This window comes from Lithobates pipiens, unplaced genomic scaffold, assembly GCF_037356315.1.
Source record: "Lithobates pipiens isolate NorthernLeopardFrog02 unplaced genomic scaffold, aLitPip1_a1.2 Scaffold_8, whole genome shotgun sequence".
NCBI lineage: Eukaryota > Metazoa > Chordata > Amphibia > Anura > Ranidae > Lithobates > Lithobates pipiens.
In genome coordinates, this window is record NW_027507903.1 from 253,755,877 (window position 1) to 253,781,402 (window position 25,526).

The following is a 25,526-nucleotide window of genomic DNA, read 5'->3' on the forward strand; positions in this document are numbered from 1 at the left end:
CCCCAAATTAAACATTTTGCAGTAGTAGTTAAACTCATCTGCAACAGGCAGATCTCCTCAGAACCTATGCTTCCTCCTTCACTTATGGCTGGGATACGCTTGCACTGTATCTCCCCATGCCTGGTATGGGCACTACATGGCTTTATGATGCGTTATGCAAGTTATTCTGCTGGTCCCCCCTCCTTAATACTACAGTTTGAGAAGAAAAACGGTCATTCACACACACATGGGCAGGGAAGTGGGTGGATCTCTTGTAAACCTGCATTTCTCTTGCAATATATGAGCTGCCTTTTGTCTAGGCAGAGGAGTGTGCATACTGTGGTGGCTTCTTAAGCCTGGTACACGCTGTACTAACAACCCAACGTTGGTACAGCGATCACCACTCCCCACCCCCCACTGAACGGTTGTGTTCTGACAGAGGAACCAGGGAAGCTTCACAAAAAATGCATGCTGCCTTCCATTTTTAAGGTAATCTGTTGGGCTACAAAGCTGTGTTTGTGTGTATTAGGGCTGCAACTAACGATTATTTTCATAATGGATTATTTGGCTGATTGTTTGGATTAATCAGATAATATGGAAACCTGTCCTATAGGAAACACTGTAAAATTAACTTTAGTGCGTTTCTGCAAAAAGCACCAAAACACGCATCGTTTTTTTTTGTTTTTTCTTGTGTCGCTTGTCATAATGGGCTTAAAAACTAAAATGAGCCCTTTGTAGCACAAAGAGCAGATAATAGCTACTATAAGGGGTTCATTTATACTGTGAAACAGTGAAAGTAAATATATAAAATATAATGTGTGTATGTATATATGTATATGTGTGTGTGTGTGTGTATATATATATATTAGCAAAAGTAGGATATATGGATATTTTAAGGGAGATATAAATCTTTTATATTAAAGCAGTACTAAAAGCTGAGACTTTTTTTTTTTATTTTTTTTTTTTTTCATGGCTATGATCATTTTAAATATAATGCACAATGCTGGTAAAAGTTTACTTTAAATGTAATTGTAATGCTGATCTTCCCTGCACAGAGTCTTTAAAGTGACTTTTATTTATTTATTTTACCACTTGCTTAATGGGCACTTAAATGGGTGGCAGTGATGGGCACTGATCGGTGGCACTGATTAGCACCACTAGTGGGCATTAATAGGTGGCACTGTTGGATGGCAGGTGGCATAGATGAGGCATAATTGCCTCTTTGGGACTGATGTCCCCCCTTGCAGATGAGCTGGTGATCGACTTTTTTTTTTTTTCTCCTCTGCTGTCAGCGTGAGGAGAAAAAAAAACAATCACCGAGCTTTTGTTTTGATCATGTGATCATCTGGTCATATGGTAAGGGGCCAGGACTCGGATCGGTGATCACCCGAGTCTCAGTGACTCGGTGATCACAGGGCATGCACAGGGGAGACTGTCATGACGGACTCCCAGAAATTCAGGTCCACGCTGTGGCCATCATTTGGCTGTAGCGCGGATGTCAAGAAGTTAAACAACAAACATGTTAACTTGCCTGCTCCGTGCAGTGGTTTACACAGAGCAGCCCTGATTATCCTTTTCTGGGCTTCTCCTCCTGGCTTCAGAGTGCCCCAATAGCAAGCTGCAAATAATTATAGTATAGAGTGCCCCCTATAGCAAGGTAAAAAAAACAAAAACAAAAAATAAATAATCTTCTGACTTTAGAACCACTCACTTCCTGCCCAGGACTACATGTCCCATGAGGCATTGCTCCTCACCCATTCACAAGTTCTCATGCACTTAATCAAATGTTTGGATGGTGTACTGAGCTGTATGTGTGCTGCACTGTATTTCCTGATATGTAAACACAATGCATTCTGTATGCAGCCCAACTAATCGGCCAGCGGATTCATCGATTAGGAAAATAGACAACTATATTCCTAATCGATTAGTAGTTTCGGCCCTAGTGTACACCAGGCATTACTTTAGTTGTTGCTGCATACACAAGCACCTTTTTCTTGGAAATAGTCTTGTGTTTAATATGGAAACACTAGCCGTGACTTTTTTTTAATTTTAATTGGGATGTATTTGCTGTAATCCGCCTAGCAGTGTTAATATTTATGCATAAGCTACAATAAAGGTGCAGACAGTCAGTGTTTGGGGTGTTTGCAGACATGCTGCCATGTTTATTCTCAGGCGTAACCTGTTGTAATATACATAAGAACTGCAAAGTAAGCAAGTGCAGGAGCGGTTTTTGTTGACCATAATTCTCCTGAGTGGACTGAAGAGGATTAATAATTAAAGAGGGGGAAAAAAAAACTCAGTTAAGGTTGCTGTTTAAGCACATTTTGCAAAGTGGGAAATTCTAGACTGCCTTATAATAAAATTGTCCTGTTTACACCTTAGGGCTGCTTTTAGATTTCTTTATCTGTCAAGCAGGCCTATTTTATGTCTCTAGAGCTGCTTGGTGCAGTGTAATTGCCAGTATACTGTAGATTTATTTTCAAGATTAGCATGTTTCAGGAAAAAAGGTTTGTGTGTGAGCTTTACTTTTGATAGCCAGGGAACTAGTGTGTGTGTGTGTGTGTGTGTGTGTGTGTATGTATATATTTATTATAGTGTGTGTATGCGCCCAGTGTACGTACACAGAAGGGAAAATGAAAGCGGATTACATGACATAAAACAATTATCATTATTTTTTATTATCTCAAGTATCCATACATACTTCATAACTCAAAATAGTCAATTATACAAATAGCGTGTTTTCTGTGTGGTATTTGTTACTATGAAATGTAAAACACAGTCATATAAAGAAGCAAGTCCCGAGATGAATCTCCCTATCAAGGCTCGTGATGTGTGCTGTTATTTCTCCAGTGGCTATAAATCATATTTACATATTGCGATTCAGTAAGATCTCCAGTCATACATATTCCAAAAGAGATATCTTAAAGAGGAGTGCCCCTTGAAAAAAAAAAAGTCAGCAGCTACAAATACTGCAGCTGTTGACTTTTAATAATCGGACACTTACCCGTCTCAGGGTCGCACAATGCAGGGGAATGAAGCCCTGCTCTTCTCCCCCTCCGCTCAGCAGCGCCGGTATTGCAACTGTGGGCACCCGGCTGTGGCTTCACAGCCAGGCACCCACTGCGCCATGATTGGCGGCGCAGTCATCTGGGACCTATCACATGTTCCAGATGACTGACAGGAGGGAGGGGACAGAGCTGAGCCCTTCCTGTACCGAGGGGAAGTGATGTCACCAGCCCAGGCACTGAAGGAGGCAGACTACAAGGGACCACCCTAGCAACAGGAATTTTAGAGGCGAGTTAAAAAAATAATTTTTTTTTTTTAGGAATTTTAATATTTTTATGTGGAATACCACTTTAAGTGTCAGTTGGCACGATGTCTTCAGCGTTAATCCATTTATCCCACACTTTATTATTATTATTATTATTTTTTATTTTTTTTGGGCATCCCTTGGCTCCACTAGTCATTTTTAATATATTGACATTGACCAGGCCCTTCCAAGAGGTTAACGTGAGATGGTCTTTGCCATCAACTGGATCAGGAATCAGCTTACGGACATAAAAGAATAGTAATCGTAGTAAAATTCTCATGTTACTCATAACTTCATCCTCAGTTATGCCCAGAAGTCCCAGTAATGGTCTACAAATATTCGGGATATCAAATGTATCAGCAATAAATTGAGTCACCTGTGATCAGAGAGAGGACGTATCCTGTTGTAATCCCATACCATATGTAGAAATGATCCTTCCGCCGCTAAACATTTATGACGTGGAAGCTTTTTTTTTTTTTTTTTTTTTTTTTTTCTTCCCCATTTTATACAGTCTAAGGCACATGGGTCAAATTTTGAAAGCATTTTCTTTCGAAAATCTTATCTAAGAATTTTCTTTCGCATTTCGCACCATTAGTGGGGCTGCAGCAACGGCCAATTTTCGTGTGGCAATCGATCAAATTTGAGTAATCAGTCATGTTGGAAATCTTTTGAAAAACTAACAATTTTCTAATCAATGATGGGAGAATCGTGTAATTGAAAAAGAAATTAGCATGTGCAAGAAAAGAAGATTCCCGGCCACAAATTCTTTTCTGTAGCAACAGGAGGTGAAATTGAAGGTTTGGTTGGCCGAATTTGGAAATTATTGTTGGTATCATTGGATCGCAAAAACGCGCAAACTTACTGTTTTTCAAAAGAAAATTCTTTTGAAATTCAACCATGTGTGGCCAGCCCAAGGGGTGTGTAGTACATGTTGGTGTAAGTACCGGAGTCGTATCATTTTGTCTCTGGCTGAGATAACTGGGCATATATGAGGATAATACTTCCTCCCACTGCTCCTCGGTTAGCTCAGGTATAATAATGCTCCATCTCTTCCTGATTTTCTTAGATTTTCGATTCTCCTTGCCTATCAATACATTATAGTAGCTAGAAATTGAATTTAGTGTGTTCAGGGGTTACAAGGAGTTTTTCTAAGTTCATCTTTTCTAAGGAGATTGATTCGGTCCCAAACTGACTGTGTGCTGCATGTTTCAGTCTAGTATATTGAAATGCTCAGGAGTTCCCAGTTCCCCCCTCAATTGTGCAAATGTTTTGAGTTCATCCACATCATATAGTTGGTGGAGATATGCAAGTCCAAATTTAGACCATTTTATAGCCATCTTCCAGATGGAAAAATTATTTCAGACGCGGGTTGAACCAAAGTGGAGCATTGGGGGATAAGTGAAGGGGGCCATCTACTATGTTTCAGGCAGATCCCTAAGATGCGTTTAGCAGATTTGAGCATTAACCTGCATCCCTCTGTAGGGACCTCCCCCCCCCCCCTAAAGAAAGTTTAACAAGGTTTCATATGAGGTTGCAACCGCTGCCTCCACTTCTGCTTTGTTTAATTGTGGGAACATTCGCCAATGTATGTACACCAACTGTGATGCAAAATGGTAGAGACAAAGGCCCATCCCCAGACATTTTGACTTGGGTCTCCCAAACTTTTTAAACAAAGGTCCAGTTTGTGATCTTTCAGACTTTAGGGGGGCCGGACTTAGTAGAAAATGCCCTGGCATTGTTGGGAGTAAACCAGTGGTTCTCAACTCCTCCTATCCTCAGGGCCCACTAACAGGCCCGATTTTAAGTATTATCTTGGGGAGCTGCAGACTAGAATACTGCATTCACTGAGCAGCAAATGATCTCACCTGTGACTTATTTCAGTTATCTTACAAATCTGGCCTGTTAGTGGGTCCTGAGGACAGGAGTTGAGGACAACTGGAGTAAACCATGCCATAGGCTTAGTGGTTAGTGGGAGTATAACAAAAATACATAATCGGCGTAGAATAGTGCCCTATCGTTGGTGTCAGTGGGAGAATTAGTTCTCAATCTCTGGTGCCATTCCCTTTTGTTGGTGTCAATGGGAGGAATAGTGCCCATTTGTCGTGGGAGGAATAGTGCCTCAAGGGCTGGATAAAGGCAAGCAAAGGGCCACAGTTTGGAGACCTCTGCACAAACATTTTGGTCATCCACAGTAAATCATTATTGCCATGTGCATTTTTAGCTATAGAACACAAAGGGTGGATGGTTTTAGGGCATCCTATGGCAAACAGATCTATGGGGCACGTTTCATGTTGTATCTTCACATAGCTGCATTTAAAAAAATAAATAAAATAAAAAATCCTATTAAAATGGAGGTATTCTGGTACTTAAAATTCTGACTAATGTTCCACTAAGTCCTGCTGGATCACTTCAGACTGGCCCCTTTTGCATGTATAGCCATGTAAAACATTAAAAATAAGTGACCATACAGTTTAAAATCCAGTAATACACTCTTACCCTGCTCTACACTTGCTCAGTTGCTTTTCTATTTTTTAGGAACTGTGCACAGCAATTTTGGTAACATAATTACTGTATTAATGTGGAATACATTAGCATTGCACCAATATCAGTATCGATACTAAGCATCTGCACAAGTACTTGTACTGGTTTATTTGCTCAGTGGCTCAGGTGCAATCCCAATGAGAATTGTGTATGAAATTAGAAATTGCACCTTAAGCAAACTGAAATCGCACAGGATTTCAAAATCTCACTGCAGCCAACCCACACATGAGAACAGGCTGTAAAAAGTCACTGAAACATACATGAAAACTGATGGCTGTGCAAGAGGAATCCATGAGGTTTTCCTTTTTAGTTTTCATGCATATATGGTGTAAACGAGCCATGAAAAAGCTGTTACATGACACTATAAAATGGGTATTGGTAATTGTAATAAAAACATATTTGCCATTTCTGAAGCTTCCCTCCAACCACTTTGCATATTTTATATATACTGTGATTCTGTACTTGCCATATGTGCTGCAGAAATCTCCCTCCACTGAGTCTGGCTACAGCCATTTTAACTGTGGGCAGCTGAAGCTGCTGCCTGTTCACTTCCTGGATTCACACAGAGGCACAACTCCAGTTCTGCAGCTTTGATTGGCCCTCCTATGACTCATCCACCTTCCTGGCAAACTCTCAAGAGTGAGAGCTGTGCATGATGTCATAAGCCTAGGCTAATTGGCCGACAAAGAGGAAGTGGACTGTATAATGTATTTACTGTCAGTAAAAAAAAATGTGTTACTATCCAAAGTTAAAACAACAAGGGCAGAAGATTTAATAGATGGAAAAATGAAAAAAAATGACTGAAGGTCCACTTTAAAAAGATGGTGTCTGTGCATCCCTAGAATGTATGTTACTTGTTGAAGAACATTATTTTTATCAGGTTGTTAAAGAGGAAGTAAACCCTGATGAGTTTACTTCCTCTTTCATTCCCTGCAAAGGTAAAGCATAATGGACTACTATGCGTCGCATAGTAGTCCATTATGTGTCACTTACCTGACACAGGAGCCTGCGAAGTCACTGCTGTCCCCTGTAGTCCGGCGCATCCATCTTCTCGGTGGGGTCTCGCAGCTCCGCCGCTGTCATTCGGCGAAGCCACAATGACGTCACTCCTGCGCATGCGCACGGGAGCCGACACGCGCGGCATCTCCGTCGTTGACAGTGCCGCGCTCAGTGTGCCTGCGTGCCGCTGTCTACGGCGCATCCGCTGTAGACAGTGGTGCCTGTCTTTGGGCAAATATCTCCTAAACCGTATAGGTTTAGGAGATATTTCTTTGACCTACAGGTAAGCCTAGATTAAGGCTTACCTGTAGGTCCAAGTGTGTTGTAAGGGTTTACAAACACTTTAAGGGTAAAGTTCCACTTTAAAATACTTAGTGTAAGTAAATGCTGCCTCCCCTTTTTTTTTTTTTTTACCTGCAAAGTAAAGGCATAATGTGCTAGTATGCTTCACATACTGGCACATTGTAAAAACGTACCTGCAAACAAAGTCCTTGTCACCATTGGAGGCCGCATCCATCTTCACCAGTCTTCCTTCCGGGTCCGCAGACTCCAGCTGTGTGACATCCATTCCACGCCTGCCAGTTATGGCCCAGGACTCTGTAGAAACATCACAGGTCACTGTTTCTTCAGAGCGCATACACGGATGACATCATCGGTGGTGTATACAGTAAATATCTCCTAGGAGATATTTATAGTACCTATAGGTACAAGCACTCAATGTTTTTTCACCTTAATGCATTCTATGCATTAAGGTGAAAAACCTCCTGTAGTGCTGCAGCTGCTACTTGGAACGCTGTCATCCTCCGGCTGGGAACAAGCACACCAGCTCTAGCTGGTGTATCGTGTCCCGATTGGATAGATAGCAGCGCAGCCATTGGCTCCGACTGCTGTCAATTTAATCCAATGATGTGGCACCAGGGGGCGGGGCCGAGTCTTGCAGTGTGTGTGTGTGTGTATGGACATAGATGTGGGACTCTAACGCTCCGGTACGGGTGTCCACCTTAGGAGAGCCTTCTCCAGCGTGGACACTTAATGAGGGGAGGATCCACCAACGCCACTGAGGGACCCTACAAAACGAGGTTCGGGGCCACTTTGTGCAAAACTAACTGCACAGCGAAGGTAAGTATGACATCTTTGTTAAAAAACAAAAAAAGAGGGTTTACAACCCCTTTAAAATTTACTTATAGGTTAGCTTATAATAAGGCTTACCCATAGGTAGTGTAAATATCTCTTAAACGTGCGCCGTTTTGGAGATATTTAGTGTACATGCAGCCAGTGTCATCACTGGCGCATGTGCTCTGAAGAAACAGCTGCCCATTGCATTCCTTCAGAACCCTGGGACGTCATCGCAGCTCCGGCCAGTCACAGACCCTGTGTTCTGTCAAAAAGTGTCCGGCCATCGAATAGTGTCCGCCCCGTACTGCGCAAGCACTGCACCTGCGCAGTACGGGGCGGACACTATTCGATGGCCGGACACTTTTTGACAGAACACCGGGTCTGTGACTGGCCGGAGCTGCGATGACGTCCCAGGGTTCTGAAGGAATGCAGGAGGAGAAGGAGACTCAAAAAGTCTCTGAAGAACAACGGCGCCTGCTCACGGAGTCCAGGTTGAAGCCCCACCATCCAAGTGGACATACCATTGCTCATAGTACTAGGGCCCCTCATGGGCTCGCTTTGCTCGCCACGCTTTGGGCACGGCCTTGCTTTGCTCGGCTATTTTTTATTCTAACTCTATGTCCACTTGCCTGGTGGGGCTTGAACCTCGACTCACGGCACAGGCGCCGTTTATCTTCGGAAACTTTTGGCTTCTCCTTGTCCTCCGTACTGCGCAAGTGCAGTACAGGGCGGACACTATCCGATGGGGGACACTATTTGATACATTACCGGGTCTGTGAACCCGGAAGCGAGAAGGGTGAAGATGAAAGTGGCCTCCAGCATTGCATTGCTGGCATGCTTCGTTTTCAGGTAAGATTCACATAATGTGCTAGAATACAATGCATATTTGCAAGTAAAAAAAAAGTCTCTAGCGGTTTACAGACCCTTTTAAACAATATGGTATGGAACTCCCCTTTCATCCAAACATGCTATGGAACATTCATATTACACAGCTTTTAGTGGCATCCAAAATGTGATGAAACTTAATTTATATATAAATGTTTAAGTTTATGAATCTAAATGTAACTCTGATCATGAATAAAATTGATATCCTCCTCTTCTAGGTGGACAGATCTGATATGAATACGCTCAGCTTGCCTCTAAACATCAGACGAGGAGGATCGGATACCAACCTTAACTTTGACATACCTGATGGCATCTTGGACTTTCACAAAGTCAAACTTTCTGCTGATAGCCTAAAGCAGAAAATCCTCAAAGTCACCGAACAGATTAAAATTGAACAAACGGCCCGTGACGGCAATGTGGCGGAGTACTTGAAACTTGTGAATAGTGCTGATAAGCAACAGGCCAATCGAATTAAACAAGTCTTCGAGAAGAAGAACCAGAAATCGGCTCATACAATCGCACAGCTGCAGAAAAAACTGGAACAGTATCATAAAAAGTTAAAGGACATAGAGCAAAATGGCTCTGCAACAAAGAGTACAAAAGACCTTTCCAAAGAACATCTTAAAGATTTACAACATTCTCTAAGGGATGTGAGCAGTAGTTCTAGACCTGCTGGTCCAGCAGAACACAGTAAAATGGGTGTACCGGGGGTTTCTTTGACTCCGCCAATGTTTGTCTTCAACAAATCTCGGGAGTTTGCAAACCTTATTCGTAATAAATTTGGAAGTGCTGATAACATTGCTCATCTAAAGAACACGCTCGATGACTTTCACCCAGAGAACAATGCTAGGAACTTAAGTGGGAGTGCCACAATGGTCACTAAGCCCAAGTATGCAAGTGATGATGAGTGCTCTAGCGGGACGTCTGGCTCAGCTGATAGTAATGGAAACCAGGCATTTGATGGGGGACCGGCAAATGCTAATGTCAGCCAAGGGGAACTTGCTGTATTTCTAGAAGAGCTGAGAGAAATAAGAGAGGCTCAGACTCAGCTGGCTGAAGGCATTGAGGCACTCAAACTACAGTTCAAAAGAGACTATGGATTTATTTCACAGACATTACAAGAAGAAAGATACAGGTAATTAACCATTTATATTTAATTTATGTTAAACTTCTTGTTTATCAAGTTTTCTTTTAATTCTTCTATGTTTGTTTGACTTTAAGGGAATTTGCAATGGTTTAAAGCTGAACTCCCAGCTTTTGCTTCACGTTAGACTTTTTTTTTTTTTTTTTTTTTTTTTTTCAGCGAGACATTGTTTTGCTACACTTTACATTTACTTTTTTGGGCCAATTGAACAATGTCCCTGACCTGAGGCTGCTGAATGTGCGGTATCAGGGCCGGGACAAGGTTTGGGCAGGAGGGGTGGCTTCCCTGGGCACCGTGGTAAAATGTGAGGTACGGGGGTGCAACAAGGAGATGGGTGAGATTTGTGTTTGAAGGTGGAATTTGGGGGGAAGCAAGGGCTAAGTATTCTGGGGGGGGGTAATTTGTGCTGGGGGGGGATTTGAAGTGGGAGGGGAGGATGAAGTGTACTAGGAGGGCAAATAATTTATAGGGGTAGAAGATTTGTGCTAGGAGGAGGCGGGATTTTTTTTTTTTTTTTTTTTTAGCAGGGATGTGGATTTATACTGGGAGGAGGGGCAATTTTTGCTTGGGGGGCTAAGCATGCAGATTAGTGTTCAGTGTTTTTGTGGGGGGATTTTTCAGTATACATAGTGCTCATACGTGTTGGGGGGGAGGGGGGGACACAGCTAGTTTGGTATGTTCACCCTGGGCACTAGGTGACCTTGTCCTGGCACTGTGCAATATAAACTGTATGTAGCTGAGGCTACATACAGCATAGTGCACTGTCTTCCAGGTTCAAGCCGAGACTTCCCATCTTGGCCTCCAATGTGTCCTGGGAATATCTGAACGATGCTCAGCCAGTCAGAGAAAGCAATGTATTCTAGCAATGAATACAGAGTCAGAGGCAGGCTGATGTTGCAACCTCTGACTCGCCCAATCGGAGGAAATTTTGTATTCATTGCTAGAATTCATCGCTTTCTCTTGATTGGCTGGCTGAGCGCCGATCGGATACTCTAGTGTGTTCTGGGTATGAGACAGGAAGTCGTGGCTCCAACCCGGGACACAATGTGGAATGCTGTATGTAGCCTCAGCTACATAGTTTGATGCAACACATCCAACAGCCTCACATGTGAGTGAGGGACATAGTTTGCTTGGGCAAATCTGACACATATAGCAAAGTGTAGCAAAAGATGGAGTTTTTTGACAGATGTATACATTCTTTAAAAAAAAAAAAAAAATATATATATATATATATATATATATATATATATATATATATATATATATATATATATATATATATATATATATATATAATCTATCCTTGCAAAAGTATTCACCCCCTGGCATTTTTCGTGTTTTGCTGCCTCACAACCTGGAATTGACATGGATTGTTTGAGTATTTGCATCATTTAATTCACAGAACATGCCCACAACTTTGAAGATGTGTTTTTTTTTTTTTTTTTTGTGAAGCAAACAACAAATAGGACAAAAGAACAGAAAAAGTCAATGTGCATAACTATACACCCCCAATAAAGTCAATACTTTGTAGAACCAACTTTTATGGCTATCGCAGCTCCAAGTCGCTTTGGATAAGTTTCTGAGCTTGCCACATCTTACCACTGGGATTCCTCCTTGCAAAACTGCTCCAGCTCCTTCAAGTTGGAGGGTGTGCGCTTGTAAACAGCAATCTTTAAGTCTGACCACAGATTTTCTATTAGATTAAGGTCTGGGCTTTGACTAGGCCATTCCAACACATTTTAAAGTTTCCCCTTAAACCAGTCAAGTGTTGCTTTAGCAGTGTGTTTGGGGTCATTGTCCTGCTGGAAGGTGAACCTCGGTCCTATCCTCAAATCACACGCAGAGTGGTACAGGTTTTGCTGTACCCCCCCCCCCCCCCCCCCAACACCTCTGCCGCCCTCCCTATTCATGTTCCAGGCCCCTTTCAGGACACTGGACACATGAAATACTATGGCGGGGGTGTGTATCTTAAAGAACATGATTAGAGCCTGAGGCTCTAATCTGCTTCAAAACAGGGTGGGGTCGGGGAGCAGAACACTGCATCCCGATCCTGCCCTGTTGTGGGACATGGCAAATTCATTTTTGCTATTTTCACACAAATGTTCCTCCCTGCCAATCAGAAGGCAGGTCAGTGAGGCATGTCTCCTGATTGGCAAAAGCATTAGGCAATTCTATTGGATGCCTTGGTGGAAGAGGAGGAGACATGGCAGAGAAGGTCTGTGGGAGTCTCCCACATGCATTCTTGCAAACTTAAAACATGCAATGTTTGTTTTTTGCTGAAAGTAATGCCTTTTTTTGGCCACTCTGCCATGAAGCCCAACTCTAGGGAGTGTACGGCTTATTGTCTTATGTACGGATACTCCAGTCTCTGCTGTGGAACTCTGCAGCTCCTCCAGGGTTACCTTAGGTCTCTGTGCTGCCTCTGATTAATGCCCTCCTTGCCCGGTCCGTGAGTTTTGGTGTGCAGCCGTCTGGCAGGTTTGCTGTTGTGCCATGTTCTATACATTTGGTTATGATAGATTTGATGGTGCTCCTAGGGATCATCAAAGATTTGGATAATTTTTTATAACCTAACCCTGACTTGTAATTCTCAACAACATTGTCCCTTACTTGTTTGGAGAGTTCCTTGGTCTTCATGGCAGTTTGGTTAGTGGTGCCTCTTGCTTAGGTGTTGCAGCCTTTGGGACCTTTCAGAAAGGTGTGTGTGTGTGTGTGTGTGTGTGTGTGTGTGTGTGTATGTAATGACAGATCATGTGACATATAGATTGCACACAGGTGGACATTTCACTAATTATGTGACTTCTGAAGGTAATTGGTTGCTCCGGAGCTTTTTATGGGCTTCATAACAAAGGGGGTGAATACATACGCACATGCCAATTATCAGATTTTATTTCTGAAAAATCATTTTATGTATATATTTTTCTAAAGGGGGTAAAAGTGCCCTGTATTAAAGCTGTTAAGAAAACCCTTTCTTCTTGTGTGACTAACAAGACTAACAACTAAATGTAATTCTTGACATTTTTTAGATATACATATACAATAAAGCAGCCAGCTTTACTGCTCCAACACACAATGTAGGTCTGAAAATCATCCAACTCTTCTAAAACAATGTATTATTTAAGTAAATAATACATTATCTCAACAGCTGTTAAGCAAAGACACTGAATAAGGATGAGTCAATCACAGAGCTCCCTCTAGTGGTTACTCTGCAAAATCCCTACTTTAGATACAAAAAGGTAAAAAAGAGCATTTGGAAATGGGCATATACATTAATGTAAATACACTAAAATGTTTAATTTGCGCACAAATACTGTATAATATCCCTTAAAAAGGGATAAAACTGCATAAATGTGTGTTATGCATGCTGTGCAATCTATGTATGCTGAAAGTACCTGGTCTTGAGTCTAGCTGGCTTGGGCCAGCTGTAAATAGACAGATTCTGTGCAGTGAACAGTAGGTAGTCAGAGTTCTACCTGTTCTCTGAATGCTAGCTCAACCAAACATACAGATGGGGCACACATTATGAAGCAACCAGTCCTCCTTTATGTGTTTAAAAGAATAATCCATAACAATTGCAGGAATTTTTCAACATGTTTCAAAATCTGTGTGATGAGCATTTCACATTCTTGCAAATTCTCTTTATTGCTTCAGAATGAACTCTCTTTAGCTTGATATTGACACAATGCTTGCATCACGAACATGGCTTGTAAATATTTAGCTATGTATGATTTTCCTTATCTGTTTTAGGTTCCTTTCACAGTTGTGCGACTTAGGATCCGACCTGTGAGACCCAAAGTCGCAGGACATGTGAAATGCTATGTATCTCTGAGAGCCATTCCAATTGACACTTCTGAAGTCACTACTTTGATCCGACTTTGACACAACTTTAGCGCCAGAGAGCGTAAAATTCGTATCAAAATCACTTTAAAGTCTTGTTAAAGTCGGACCCTAGTTGCATTGAAAATCGCTCCGCTTTGGGGTCTGCTGGTGTGAAGAGAGCCGTAGGCTGTGAGGGGAAGAGGGGCTGCTTTAAGAAGGTCTGGCTGGTATAGCTCCTCCAAGGAAGCATCTATACAACTTGCTATGTTCACCATAGCTTGGGCATCCTATGTTTTTTGCTAGCAGCTCCCACATTTCAGTCTGGAGAAGTCATTTTGTGTATAAAAGTGCCATCATTCTTATTCCTAATTTATTATTTAGTAAGTCATTGCTCCTGGCACTTTCTCATGCCTGGGGAGCTGCATGTGCTTTGTACAGCCTGCACACAATTGAATGGTCGTACGTGTAAATGCTGCTGTTTCTTTGCATTGGTGTTTGCACTTGGAATTTTGCATTCATGACATACAACGGTGAACGATAAGCAGTCAGTGTCCTACCTGTTCTTTAAACGCAGCAACTTTTATTTGTGGCTCAGCCAACGTACAGATGTGTCTCTGAGAGGAAGAGGAGCTGCTTTTAGAAGGTCTACCCACTTGCACGTTTTGGCATAGCTCCTCCAAGGGAGCATCTATATAACATGGTCCGTTCACCAGAGCTTGGGCCTCCTAAATGCTCCCAAACTAAAATGGTTTTTATAACTTGTGCAGGCTGAAATGTGGAAGCTGCGTTTTTCTGTATAAAAGTGCCATCTTTATATGTTGGCAAATTCCAAGGCAAAGAAGCATCAACGTTTGGCTGTACTCTTGTATTCACTTGTATGGCAGGCTGTATGTGGCATGCACAACTTTATGGGGGCAGGAAAACACCAGGTGGTTTATAAAACACTAGGCATAAAAAAAATGCCTAATAGTCGCCCCCCCCCCCCCCCCCCAAGGCTTGGTTCACGTATATGCAAATTGGATGTTTATTTTTAACCCCATCCAATTTGCATAATGTAAATTGGACCAGCTTTCAATTGAGCCGGTTCACACATGTGTGGGGCGGCCGCAGTACGGTTTTGAAAAGGGGTTCTGTGTAGGGCTGCAACAAATTTTTTTTTTTCATAAATAATTAGTTGGTAGATTTATTGTTTCGATTAATCGAATAATAACCTTAAAGGGTAGTGTATAATTTAGTTAACATGTAAAGTTTAAAAAAGGCAATATCTATATGCAGTGGTAAATATAAATGACCAACTAATATGTTTAGGGAGCAAAATCTCCAATCCACTCTGAGAATAACAGGCAGAAGAGATATACTATTAGGAGGTTGAATCTGGTAATTGGCATCAGACTCTTCAGATCAGCTGGCCATACAAAAACAATGTCTTCCTTAAAAAAAAAAGCGTTTGTTGGATTTTCGAATCGTTAGTGGGGTCAAATCTACGTTCTTTTGGACCACGGTGACAGGAAAATTTGAAGGAGCAGATAAGAAAGCTTTACAGACAGTGTATGTGGTTTTCGTTTAGAAATGACATTCATTTTAAAACGGCATGTTAAAAGCAAATGTCATTTTCAAATGACATTCATTCAGCGAATGTACAAAGATTTTTCGTATGACTATTCTCTCCTGAAAATCGTTACATGTATGGCCAGCATAAGGCTCGGGCCACACCCATGCAGTTAGCTTTCCGTTTCTGCAGTGCTTTTTGCTGTGCGTTTTGCATTTTTGCACGTGTGATTTTGCTGCGATTTCGCGGTTTTTGGCTTTTTTTTTTTTTTTCTTTGGCCCTTTTGTTGTTGGGCAGATTAAAAACTGCAAGTTGCTGAAAAACATACATGTTTTCTGCACCTTCTCCAGTGAAGTATATTCAACCGAAAAAAGCACAGTTTTTTTTGTGTTTTTGAAAAGTCCTTGACCCTTCCCAAATACGCAACGGCTGAAAAAAGCATAAATGTGAACATGTCCCATATGAAACCATGTTAAATGAACTGTAGTGCGTTTCTGCAAAGAGCACCAAAACATGCATAGATGTAAACCAGGTCTGAGATGTTTAGCAGCATGCTTTTTATTTGTATCGTCTGTCATCATGGGGTTAAACTAAAATTAGACCTTTTTATAGTACAAAAAGAGCAGATCATCCCTACTATAAGGGGTTCATTGAGAGTCCATTCACACAGGGGCAACACGACTTGTAGGCGACTTGAGTGAGGCAACTTGGACACGACTTGAGTTAAGATCACAGCGCGACTTGGGACGACTTCAACACGACTTGTGCTGACTTGGGACGACTTACAAGTCGCCCCAGGCCAGGCGACTTTTGCCGTGGCCAAGCAGAGAATGAGCTCAAGGGGGAACTCCACGCCAAATTTCTGAAAAAAATTTGGCGTGGGTTCCCCCTCCGAGAGCATACCAGGCCCTTAGGTCTGGTATGGATTCCAAGGGGTCCCCTCCAGATCCGAGCACGCTACCCGGCCGGCCAGGAAAGGGGGTGGGGACGAGCGGGCGCCCCCCCCCCCCTCCTGAGCCGTACCAGGCCGCGTGCCCTCAACATGGGGGGGGTGCCTTGGGGGAGGGGGGGCGTGCAGCCCCCCCCCACCCCAAAGCACCTTGTCCCCATGTCGATGAGGACAAGGGCCTCTTCCCGACAACCCTGGCCGTTGGTTGTCGGGGTCTGCGGGCGGGGGGCTTATCGGAATCCGGGAGCCCCCTTTAATAAGGGGGCCCCCGGATACCGGCCCCCCACCCTATGTGAATGAGTATGGGGTACAATGTACCCCTACCCATTCACCTGTGAAATAAAGTACAAAAAAAAACACAACACAGGGAAAAAATATTTTATTGCACAGCTCCGGGGGTCTTCTCGCCGGACTCCTCCGCTATCTTCTTGTAGCTCTTTTGCTAGCGGAGGAGTCCGGCTTTCTTCCTCGCCGCCGGCCTCTTCTTCCGACTTCGGGGGTCTTGTCCCCCTCTTCGGTTCTTCTGCCGGGCCACCGCGCCTTCTTATAGCTCTTTTAGAGGCGGTGGCCCGGTCTTCTGTCGCCGCCGTTACATGGGTTGATGTCACATGGTAAGGGGCGGGGTCACCATGTGACATCAACCCATGTGACATCAACCCATGTGACACCGCCCCATTGTCCCTATATAAGTGGCAGCGGAGCGCGTCCCTGGCATTGTGGCCGGAGAGCTCGTCGAGTCAACATCTCCAGGAGAAGGAGAAGAACGGAAGGCGGCGACGGTGGCGACAGAAGACCGGGCCACCGCCTCTAAAAGAGCTATAAGAAGGCGCGGTGGCCCGGCAGAAGAACCGAAGAGGGGGACAAGAACCCCGAAGTCGGAAGAAGAGGCCGGCGGCGAGGAAGAAAGCCGGACTCCTCCGCTAGCAAAAGAGCTACAAGAAGATAGCGGAGGAGTCCGGCGAGAAGACCCCCGAAGACGGAAGACCCCCGGAGCTGTGCACTAAAATATTTTTTCCCTGTGTTGTGTTTTTTTTTTTTGTACTTTATTTCACAGGGGAATGGGTAGGGGTACATTGTACCCCATACTCATTCACATAGGGTGGGGGGCCGGTATCCGGGGGCCCCCTTATTAAAGGGGGCTCCCGGATTCCGATAAGCCCCCCGCCCGCAGACCCCGACAACCAACGGCCAGGGTTGTCGGGAAGAGGCCCTTGTCCTCATCGACATGGGGACAAGGTGCTTTGGGGTGGGGGGGGCCGCACCCCCCCCATGTTGAGGGCACGCGGCCTGGTACGGCTCAGGAGGGGGGGGCCGCCCGCTCGTCCCCACCCCCTTTCCTGGCCGGCCGGGTAGCGTGCTCGGATAAGGGTCTGGTGTGGATCTGGGGGGGACCCCCACGCCGTTTTTTCGGCGTAGGGGGTTCCCCTTGGAATCCATACCAGACCTAAGGGCCTGGTATGCTCTCGGAGGGGGAACCCACGCCAAATTTTTTTCAGAAATTTGGCGTGGAGTTCCCCCTTCAGAGCTAATAATTCTGTCAGTCGCCTCCGTATAGACGGAGATCCGACTTGGAGGCGATCTCCATTGAAATCAATGGGTACCGGTCGCCTACAAGTCGGATAGAAGTAGTACAGGAACCTTTTCTGAAGTCGGAGCGACTTCAGTAGTGTGCATTAAGACGGCTCTCATTCACGTACATTGATTTTTAAATGTTGTCCGACCTGAGGCGACCTGAGGCGACTAGGGGCGACCTGAAGTCGGATCAGGAGTTGCCCCTGTGTGAATGGACTCTTATACTGTGAAACAGTGAAAGTAATATATATTATTCATATATCCTATATATATTTCAGGGCTCAAAATTTCAAGCCCTGAGCTACTAGCCAGGCCTCAAGGGTTACTTGGCACCAGTTGGTTACCCCGCCCAACCCCTACCCTGCTCCCCCGCCCCCCCCCCCCCCATTCCACCCATAAACACGCCCTCATCTCATGAAATTACACTTAAATGTTTTATGCAGAATTGACTAAATATTACAAACTTTATCCGTGTCCCCAATGCAGTCTACCTGTGCAGGGGAAGAGAGGAGAGCCGCCGCCAGGATGATTAGAGCGCCCAGAACGGCTTTCATTTCAACAGTGTGTTCCGTGCCGCGCTCCATCAAATACAGCCCCTCCCCCTGTCCAGGAAACTTTGATAGCCAGATCACCAGTCTCAGGATTGGACGGGTGATCTGTCTCTCAAAGTACCCGGACAAAGAGGAGGGGCTGTATGTAACAGCGGGGAACAGAGAGCTATTGAAATGAAAGCCATTATGTTCCCTGCACTCTTATTGTCCTGGTGTGATATCAGATGTGATTTGCACCTCACTGCAGTGAATATCGCATGCGATCTGTGCGATGCTATTTCAGCTATGAAGATCGTATGGCTGAATTTGCATCAAACTCACACAGGAGAATTGGATTGCAGAATCGGATCGCATGTGTGATGAAAAGTCCTATGGTGCAGTGCAAATTTTATCTTCATAGGCTTCAATTGAACATGGAGTAAACATGCAGCACACAGTTCACATCTCTGCGTATTGTTCACTGTCTGCCTCCTGAAATTCGTGGTAAATGCGCACCTGTCCACCTCAAAATGCAAGGCAAATTCGCAGTAGTGTGAACCTAGGCTAAATGTAATTTTTAATGCCTTCTATTACCTCTAGTCTATCAGCCTCCACCTTCTCTGGGTTCAGATGCTGATCTTCCCTGCACAGACTTTTTAAACTGTTTATTGTTTAAAATAAAAATAAAAAATGTTTTATACTTGCCTGCTCTGTGTAAATGGTTTTGCACAGAGCAACCCTGATTCTCCTCTTCTGGGGTCCCCCACCGAATCGTCTGGCTCCTCCTGCCTTCAGAGAGCCCCAACACCAAGCTGCAAAGTGTAATATATATATTTTTTTTTACCCCTATAGCAAGGTAAAAAAAAAAAGTATGCCTTTTTAGAACTACACACTTCTTGCCCAGGACTACATGTTCCATGAGGACATTCACAAGTTCTTGGGCACTTACAGACATATATGGACAGTGTACTGAGCTGTATGTGTGCTGCACTGTATTTCCTGATATGTAAACACAATGCATTCTGTATGCAGGCCAAATAATCGGCTGGCTGATTAATCGATTATGAAAATGGTTGCCTGTTTTCATAATCCCCGTACTTTTTAGTCTTATAATACTGTGACTGAAAGCAAGTGGAACACTCCCTATGCTGCGTCATAAAGGGTTTATCATCATGGTTCTAATGTACAAATGTCAATACTCACTAGCGATAAAAATATTATTGCCCAACCGTAGGCTAACTCGATGTCCAAAACCGCTTGTTCTGAAATACTGGCAATTCAAAACTTGACACAAACAAAAGCCCGTTGACTCAAGCCCTTGGGCTGATCCTACAAAAAACATTTTCCACATGTGTTTGGGAGGAAATTTGTAAAAATAATATACCTATGTAGCTTTCTCATCTTGGTTAAAAAAAAAAATAAAAAAAATGTAGGGAGTATATGGCACTGAAGCTGGACTATAGTAAATGTTTACTTTCTCCCCATTCCTGGTGGCCTAGCAGTGTTCCTAATTCCCTATGTATGAACAGCCAGCACAGACCTGAAAATACAATGGATAAATTGGAGCTGCATATGTGCTGCCAGGCTAGTGCTCAGCGGGCTGTGTCTGTGCAGTCTTTTGAATGTGGGTTTACATAAAGGCTTACAGAAATTATGTTGGAGTGAAGGTATAACTCCTGGCCTACATATTTTGTTCTGGGTCAGTAATTGTTGAAGCTAAACTCCATGCAGGAAAAAACGTCTACCAATCATCCAGTTATGTATTCATTATTGCGTTTTTCATATAGTTAGCAAGTGCCTGAATCTATGTTGGCAATTGGTATTGGCCTCCCCTGGAGAGCACGAGTTCTGGCCCTATTCCTCTAAGCCAGGGGTAGGCAACCCAGGACCCTCCAGCTGTTGCAGAACTACGAGTCCCATCATTCCTCTGGGAGTAATTATAACTGCCAGCCTTGCAATGCCTCATGGGAAATGTAGATCCACATCAGCTGGAGGGCCCCAGGTTGCCTAACTCTGCTCTAAGCCAATTGGGCTTTAGACCTCTTTCATACCGTGCCGCCCCAGGCGTCAGCAGTAAAGCGCAGTTTTACCGTCATTTTAGCGGCGCTATTCGGCTGCTAGTGGGGCTGCTGAAAAGGTGTTGAATACGGGGAGGCTGAAAAGGGGTTAAATCCACCCACAAAACGCCACCGGTATCGCACGCAGCGGTGGAGTGGTGAGTTCACAGCTCTAAAGAAGCTGCTGGCAGGACTTTTTCTGATGCCCTGCGAGCTCACTGCTCCAGTGTGAAAGCCCCCAGGCTTTCATACTGGAGTGCATGGGGCAGCTGTTTTGGGGTGGTTTGCAGGCGCTATTTTAAACGATATAGCGCCTGCAAAACGCTCCAGTGTGAAAAGGGTCTTATTGCTCTCAATGGGGGAATATACTCTTTGGACGGGAGAGTACAGGGATGACTTCATCAGTGTTCTGCTGCTCCTTTATTGTCCAGTAACAATCTGAGAATTATTCTGGCCCAGGCTGTGTTACTTAACCAATTATCGACCAAGCATTTTCTAGCACTTCTTGTTTACAAGTTTACCACTAGCCTACTGGGCATTTTTCACTTTCTGCCAGGCCAAACTTCAGCTTTCAGCGCGGTCACACTTTGAATGACAATTGCACTCATAGCCAAAAAAAATTTTTTTAATTTTTTTTTTTTTTTTTTTTTTTTTTAAACCGAGCTTTCTTTTGGTTGCATTTAATCAGCACTGGGAGTTTAATTTTTTGCTAAACAAATGAAAAAAGACTGGAAAGTTTTTTTTTTTTTTTTTTTTGTTTGTCATAAAATTTTGTAAATAACCAATTTTTCCCCTTCACTGATGGGTGGCACTGACTGGCATCACTGATAGGCGGTGCTGACTGGCATCATTGGTGGGCACTGTTGGGGCTGCACTGACAATCTGCACAGTGATGATCAGTGCCCTGATTATGAGTGTAGATGTCCCCTGTGTGGATTTGCCAGTTATCATGTCTCCTCTCACACACTGTCAGCCTGAGGAGGGGATTGCCAATAACTGGCAAATTCTGTTTAGCGTGTGATCAGCTGTGATTGGGCACAGCTGATAAGGTGGTAAAGAGCTGCCGTGATTCTCTACCCCGATCGCAGATCACTGCCGATGCGAGCCACAATGGGTGCACAGGCAGCGTGAGCAGGGGAGGACGTCATATGACAGCCCCCTGGCAAAGTGAGACCGCGTTGTAGCTGTAATTTAGCTATAGTGCTGTGGTGAAAGGGTTAAAAAAAAAAACTTTATTTAACTAGAAAATTACGTCTAACCCCCAAACGTTATACTTTTTTTATTTATTGTAAAATGTGAAAGATGATGTTACGCCGAGTAAATAAATACCGAACATGGCCCACTTGTCCCCTCCCGCCGCTTCTGAAACTGTTCCAGCGGCTCATGAGCTGCTTAGACCGTTTTCATGAGAAGGCCAACTGCCTGCTGAAAAAAAAAACAGCACCTGGGTTATGACATATCTTCAGCCATATTCCTGGTAAACCACTTGCAGACCACAATGTGTTTGTATATATACAGTACGTATTGCGGTTGGCAAGTGGTTAAATAGGAGCTTTAGCCATATGTGTGAAAATTACTAATTGGCAGCTACAAAAACTTTGGCTGCTGATTTTTAATAAACAGACACTGCCCTGTCCATGAATCCAGCGCTGTTCTCCCACCTCGTTTTTTTTTTTTCACCGGCATCTTAACTGAGCAACCGGGTGCTCACTGCGCGTTTCCAAGGAGGGAGGGAGAAGAACTTCCACCCAAATCGCCGATGCAATCCAAGCGGTACCTGCTCCCCCCCCCAAACCCCCAAAAAATATTAATGTGGCAGAGAATGTCTTCAGAGAAGAAGAGCTGAACTACCCATTTTGGGTGAATTTCCGCTTTAATTGCGGTATATGTAGCAGGGAGGAGCGACCCAATTCTGGTCTCCCCTCCCGAAAAATCCCGAAAATGTGGGTTGCCGCTCCTGAAAATGTGGGTCACCGCTCCCCTCCTGAAAATGTGGGTCGCCCCTCTCAAAATCCCCAAAATTGGGTTGCCCCTCCTGAGAAATCCTCTATTCCCCCTCCCAAAAATGTATGTCACCCCTCCCGAAAAATCCCCAAAATTGGACGGGGCTAGCAGGACTGTGATTGGCTTTAGCAGTGGCCAGTCCTCCCCCTCCTGGAAACAGGGACTGCTCCCCCCCCCCCCCCCCCCCCACCAGAGCATAACTGCACCCAATCTTTTACATCACAAAAGCTTGAGTGATCCCAGCTACAGCAAAGTTACAGAACCAATGTTTCCCATCTTTTACAATGTGTGGGGGCACAGTGCCTCCCCCTCAGTGCCGGTGCGGTGTGGGGAATTCTGAAATTGGAATGCATTAGTGTTTCACTGACACTTCCCTGCGCAGCTCTGCTGATGGGGACGGAGTAGAGTGCCAGGAAAAGAGCCTTTACGTGCCGCTTGCTTTTGTCTACCCGTGTTCTAGATCCTTTCTGATATTTTTAGGTTGTTCCTCCCATATTGTTAATGGAACATTATCTAGGACAACTGTTTTAGATTTATTGATCCTTAACGTTGATGGTGCTCTGATTATTAAGGCTGCACACCTGGCCTAAAAATTGTAACATCAGTGAATCTCTTGATCTCCATTTCCTAATGTGATTCTTGGGTTCGGAGTGCCTTGTAATTAGAGTAGCCTTTAATTGTGGAAATAAATTCAATCAAAAAGGAACAAATTTAATTAACACTATCCTATTTGAGAATTATCAAAGATCAGAAGAAAACAAATACTGGCCTCTGCCTATAGTTCTATTTATAGTGAGCTATCAGGCCCCCTTGAGCTAGAAATTTTAGATTTTTGCTGCAATTCTGACCAAAAGACCATTGTATAAAGATATTGAGTTTAAGGAAGGATTTGGACAAACGGCTTGAATAACCTGTATCTTTTAAAAGGTCGGCCCACTCATAAAATTGATATTCCATTGGTGGCTTGCGTGACCTGCAGGCTTCTCCTATCGCTCGGAAAATAAGCACCAAGATGCCACATTTGCCGTTTTGTGTGTTCTCCTAATGGAAAGAAAACAATTTTACATGAATGGTGAAGATGCTACATAAAGAATGATTCTCCCTTTTTGTACCCTCTGTTTTAAAAATAAATTAATTGAAAATGTGATACAAGGAAAGGGGCTTGTACCAAAAGTGCAGACTTGGGAGCTCAAGTAGAACCCCCCTAAATAGTTTGCTGCTTCTGCACCTGATACTTGCTTCCAGCTTTTCATGAGCTTTGGTATGCCCACCAGGGTGTAGATCGGGTTTCTCAACCAGGATTCCATGGAACGTTGGGGTTCCATCAGAGGTTGCTAGGGGTTCCTTGAGCAATGAGCAAATTCTGCCTCTCAGATTGGCTCCCGCTGACACCACTGATCTTTTGCTCTCTGCAACGGGCTAATTCTTCCCAATGACCACAAGTATAAGGAGCATCACACTAATGTACCATGAGATGAAGGTTGTTTGTAATTTTAGTAGGGGTTTCCTGAGACTGGAACGTTGGTTCAAAGGTTCCTCTGTGTTGAAAAGGTTGTGAGAGGCTGGTGTAGATATTCCTATCTAATGTCTGCTTGGTGTAGACCAAAAATGTTGTGAATTGGAGACAAGTCAGGCATGAAAGGGTGGTTTTGGATCCTTCCTTTCTACCCATCCTCATTCCCATCTCCCTACTGATCATATCCCAAGGTCTGAATTTTCAGTTGTGCCTTTCTTCACTCTTTACATGTTTTGCAGAGAGATGTATTTTTTTTTTTTTTTTTTATGTGGGCATTATCCCTTGCCTTGAAGGTTTATCAGATGGAGATGCTTTTTGTCATCTCATTGCATCCTGTGCTGCTACATGGGGATTGAGAAAATACTCCCAGTGCCTCTTCTCTCCACTTGTACCCTTGCTCCTTTTTCATATCCTGCATATCATTTGATGCACCTTGTTAGCCTTTCAAGGTAAAGTTCACCTGTCATTAACCACTTTAGCCCCCGGAAGGATTTAACCCCTTCCTGACCAGAGCACTTTTTGCGATTCGGCACTGCGTCGTTTTAACTGACAACTGTGCGGTCGTGCGACGTGGATCCCAAACAAAATTGGTGTCTTTTTTTTTTTTTCCCCCACAAATAGAGCGTTCTTTTGCTGGTATTTGATCACCCCTGCGGTTTTTATTTTTTGCGCTATAAACAAAAAAAATAGCGACAATTTTGAAAACGCATTTTATACTTTTTGCTATAATATCCCCCAAAAATATCTAAAAACATTTTTTCCCTCAGTTTAGGCCGATACGTATTCTTTTACATATTTTTGGTAAATAAAAATCGCAATAAGTGTTTGGTTTGCGCAAAAGTTAAAGCGTCTACAAAATTTTATGGCTTTTTTTATTATTATTATTATTATTATTATACAGGATTTATTAATGGTGGCGATCAGCGATTTTTATCATGACTACGAAATGGCGGACACATCGGACAATTTTGACACCTTTTTGGGGGCAATTGGCATTAATACAGCGATCAATACTTTAAAATTGCATTGATTACTGTAAAAATGTCACTGGCAGTGAAGGGGTTAACCACTAGGGGAGGGGTTAAGTGTGTCTTAGGGGAGTGTTTCTAACTGACTGGGGGATGGGCTTGTGTGGCGTGCACGGCGGGAATTTCAAAGTAGCGTACGGGTATGTTACTTTGCCCAGCCATGCCATTCTGCCGACTTGTATATGCCGACAGTGGTTGGAAAGTGGTTAAAGAAACAATGGCAACGCAACACAACAGAAGGTAAGAGGAGAAATTCTCTCCAAAGTGCATTCAGAATCTATACTAACGCTAGCAATACGGTAATTGCATGAAAATGTTTACAGGCTAGTTGTACCCAAGTTGATCATCAGCCTGCCCATACATGGTTTGAATGCCAGCCGAGATTTGAACAGTCTATGGCTGGCTTAAGACATTTGTCATTGGAACAGGTGTCCCCACTGGGTGATTTTCCCTCACTTCCTGTTTCAGTGACGGCTGTAAAGCTTTATTGATCATCACACAAGTGACAGTGGTCACCAGGATAAATAA

At 43.7% G+C, this 25,526-nt stretch overlaps 1 protein-coding gene across 2 annotated transcripts in view; it reads left to right on the forward strand.

The window, feature by feature from the left end:
- The window catches only part of TMCC3 (transmembrane and coiled-coil domain family 3), a 98,699-nt gene that overhangs the window by 66,594 nt on the left and 6,579 nt on the right, over positions 1-25,526 (forward strand). For both annotated transcript variants that reach the window (XM_077470582.1, XM_077470583.1), the window contains exon 2: positions 9,049-9,965. In XM_077470582.1, the coding sequence (XP_077326708.1) occupies positions 9,049-9,965 (917 nt within the window). The remainder of the gene's footprint in view (positions 1-9,048; positions 9,966-25,526) is intronic.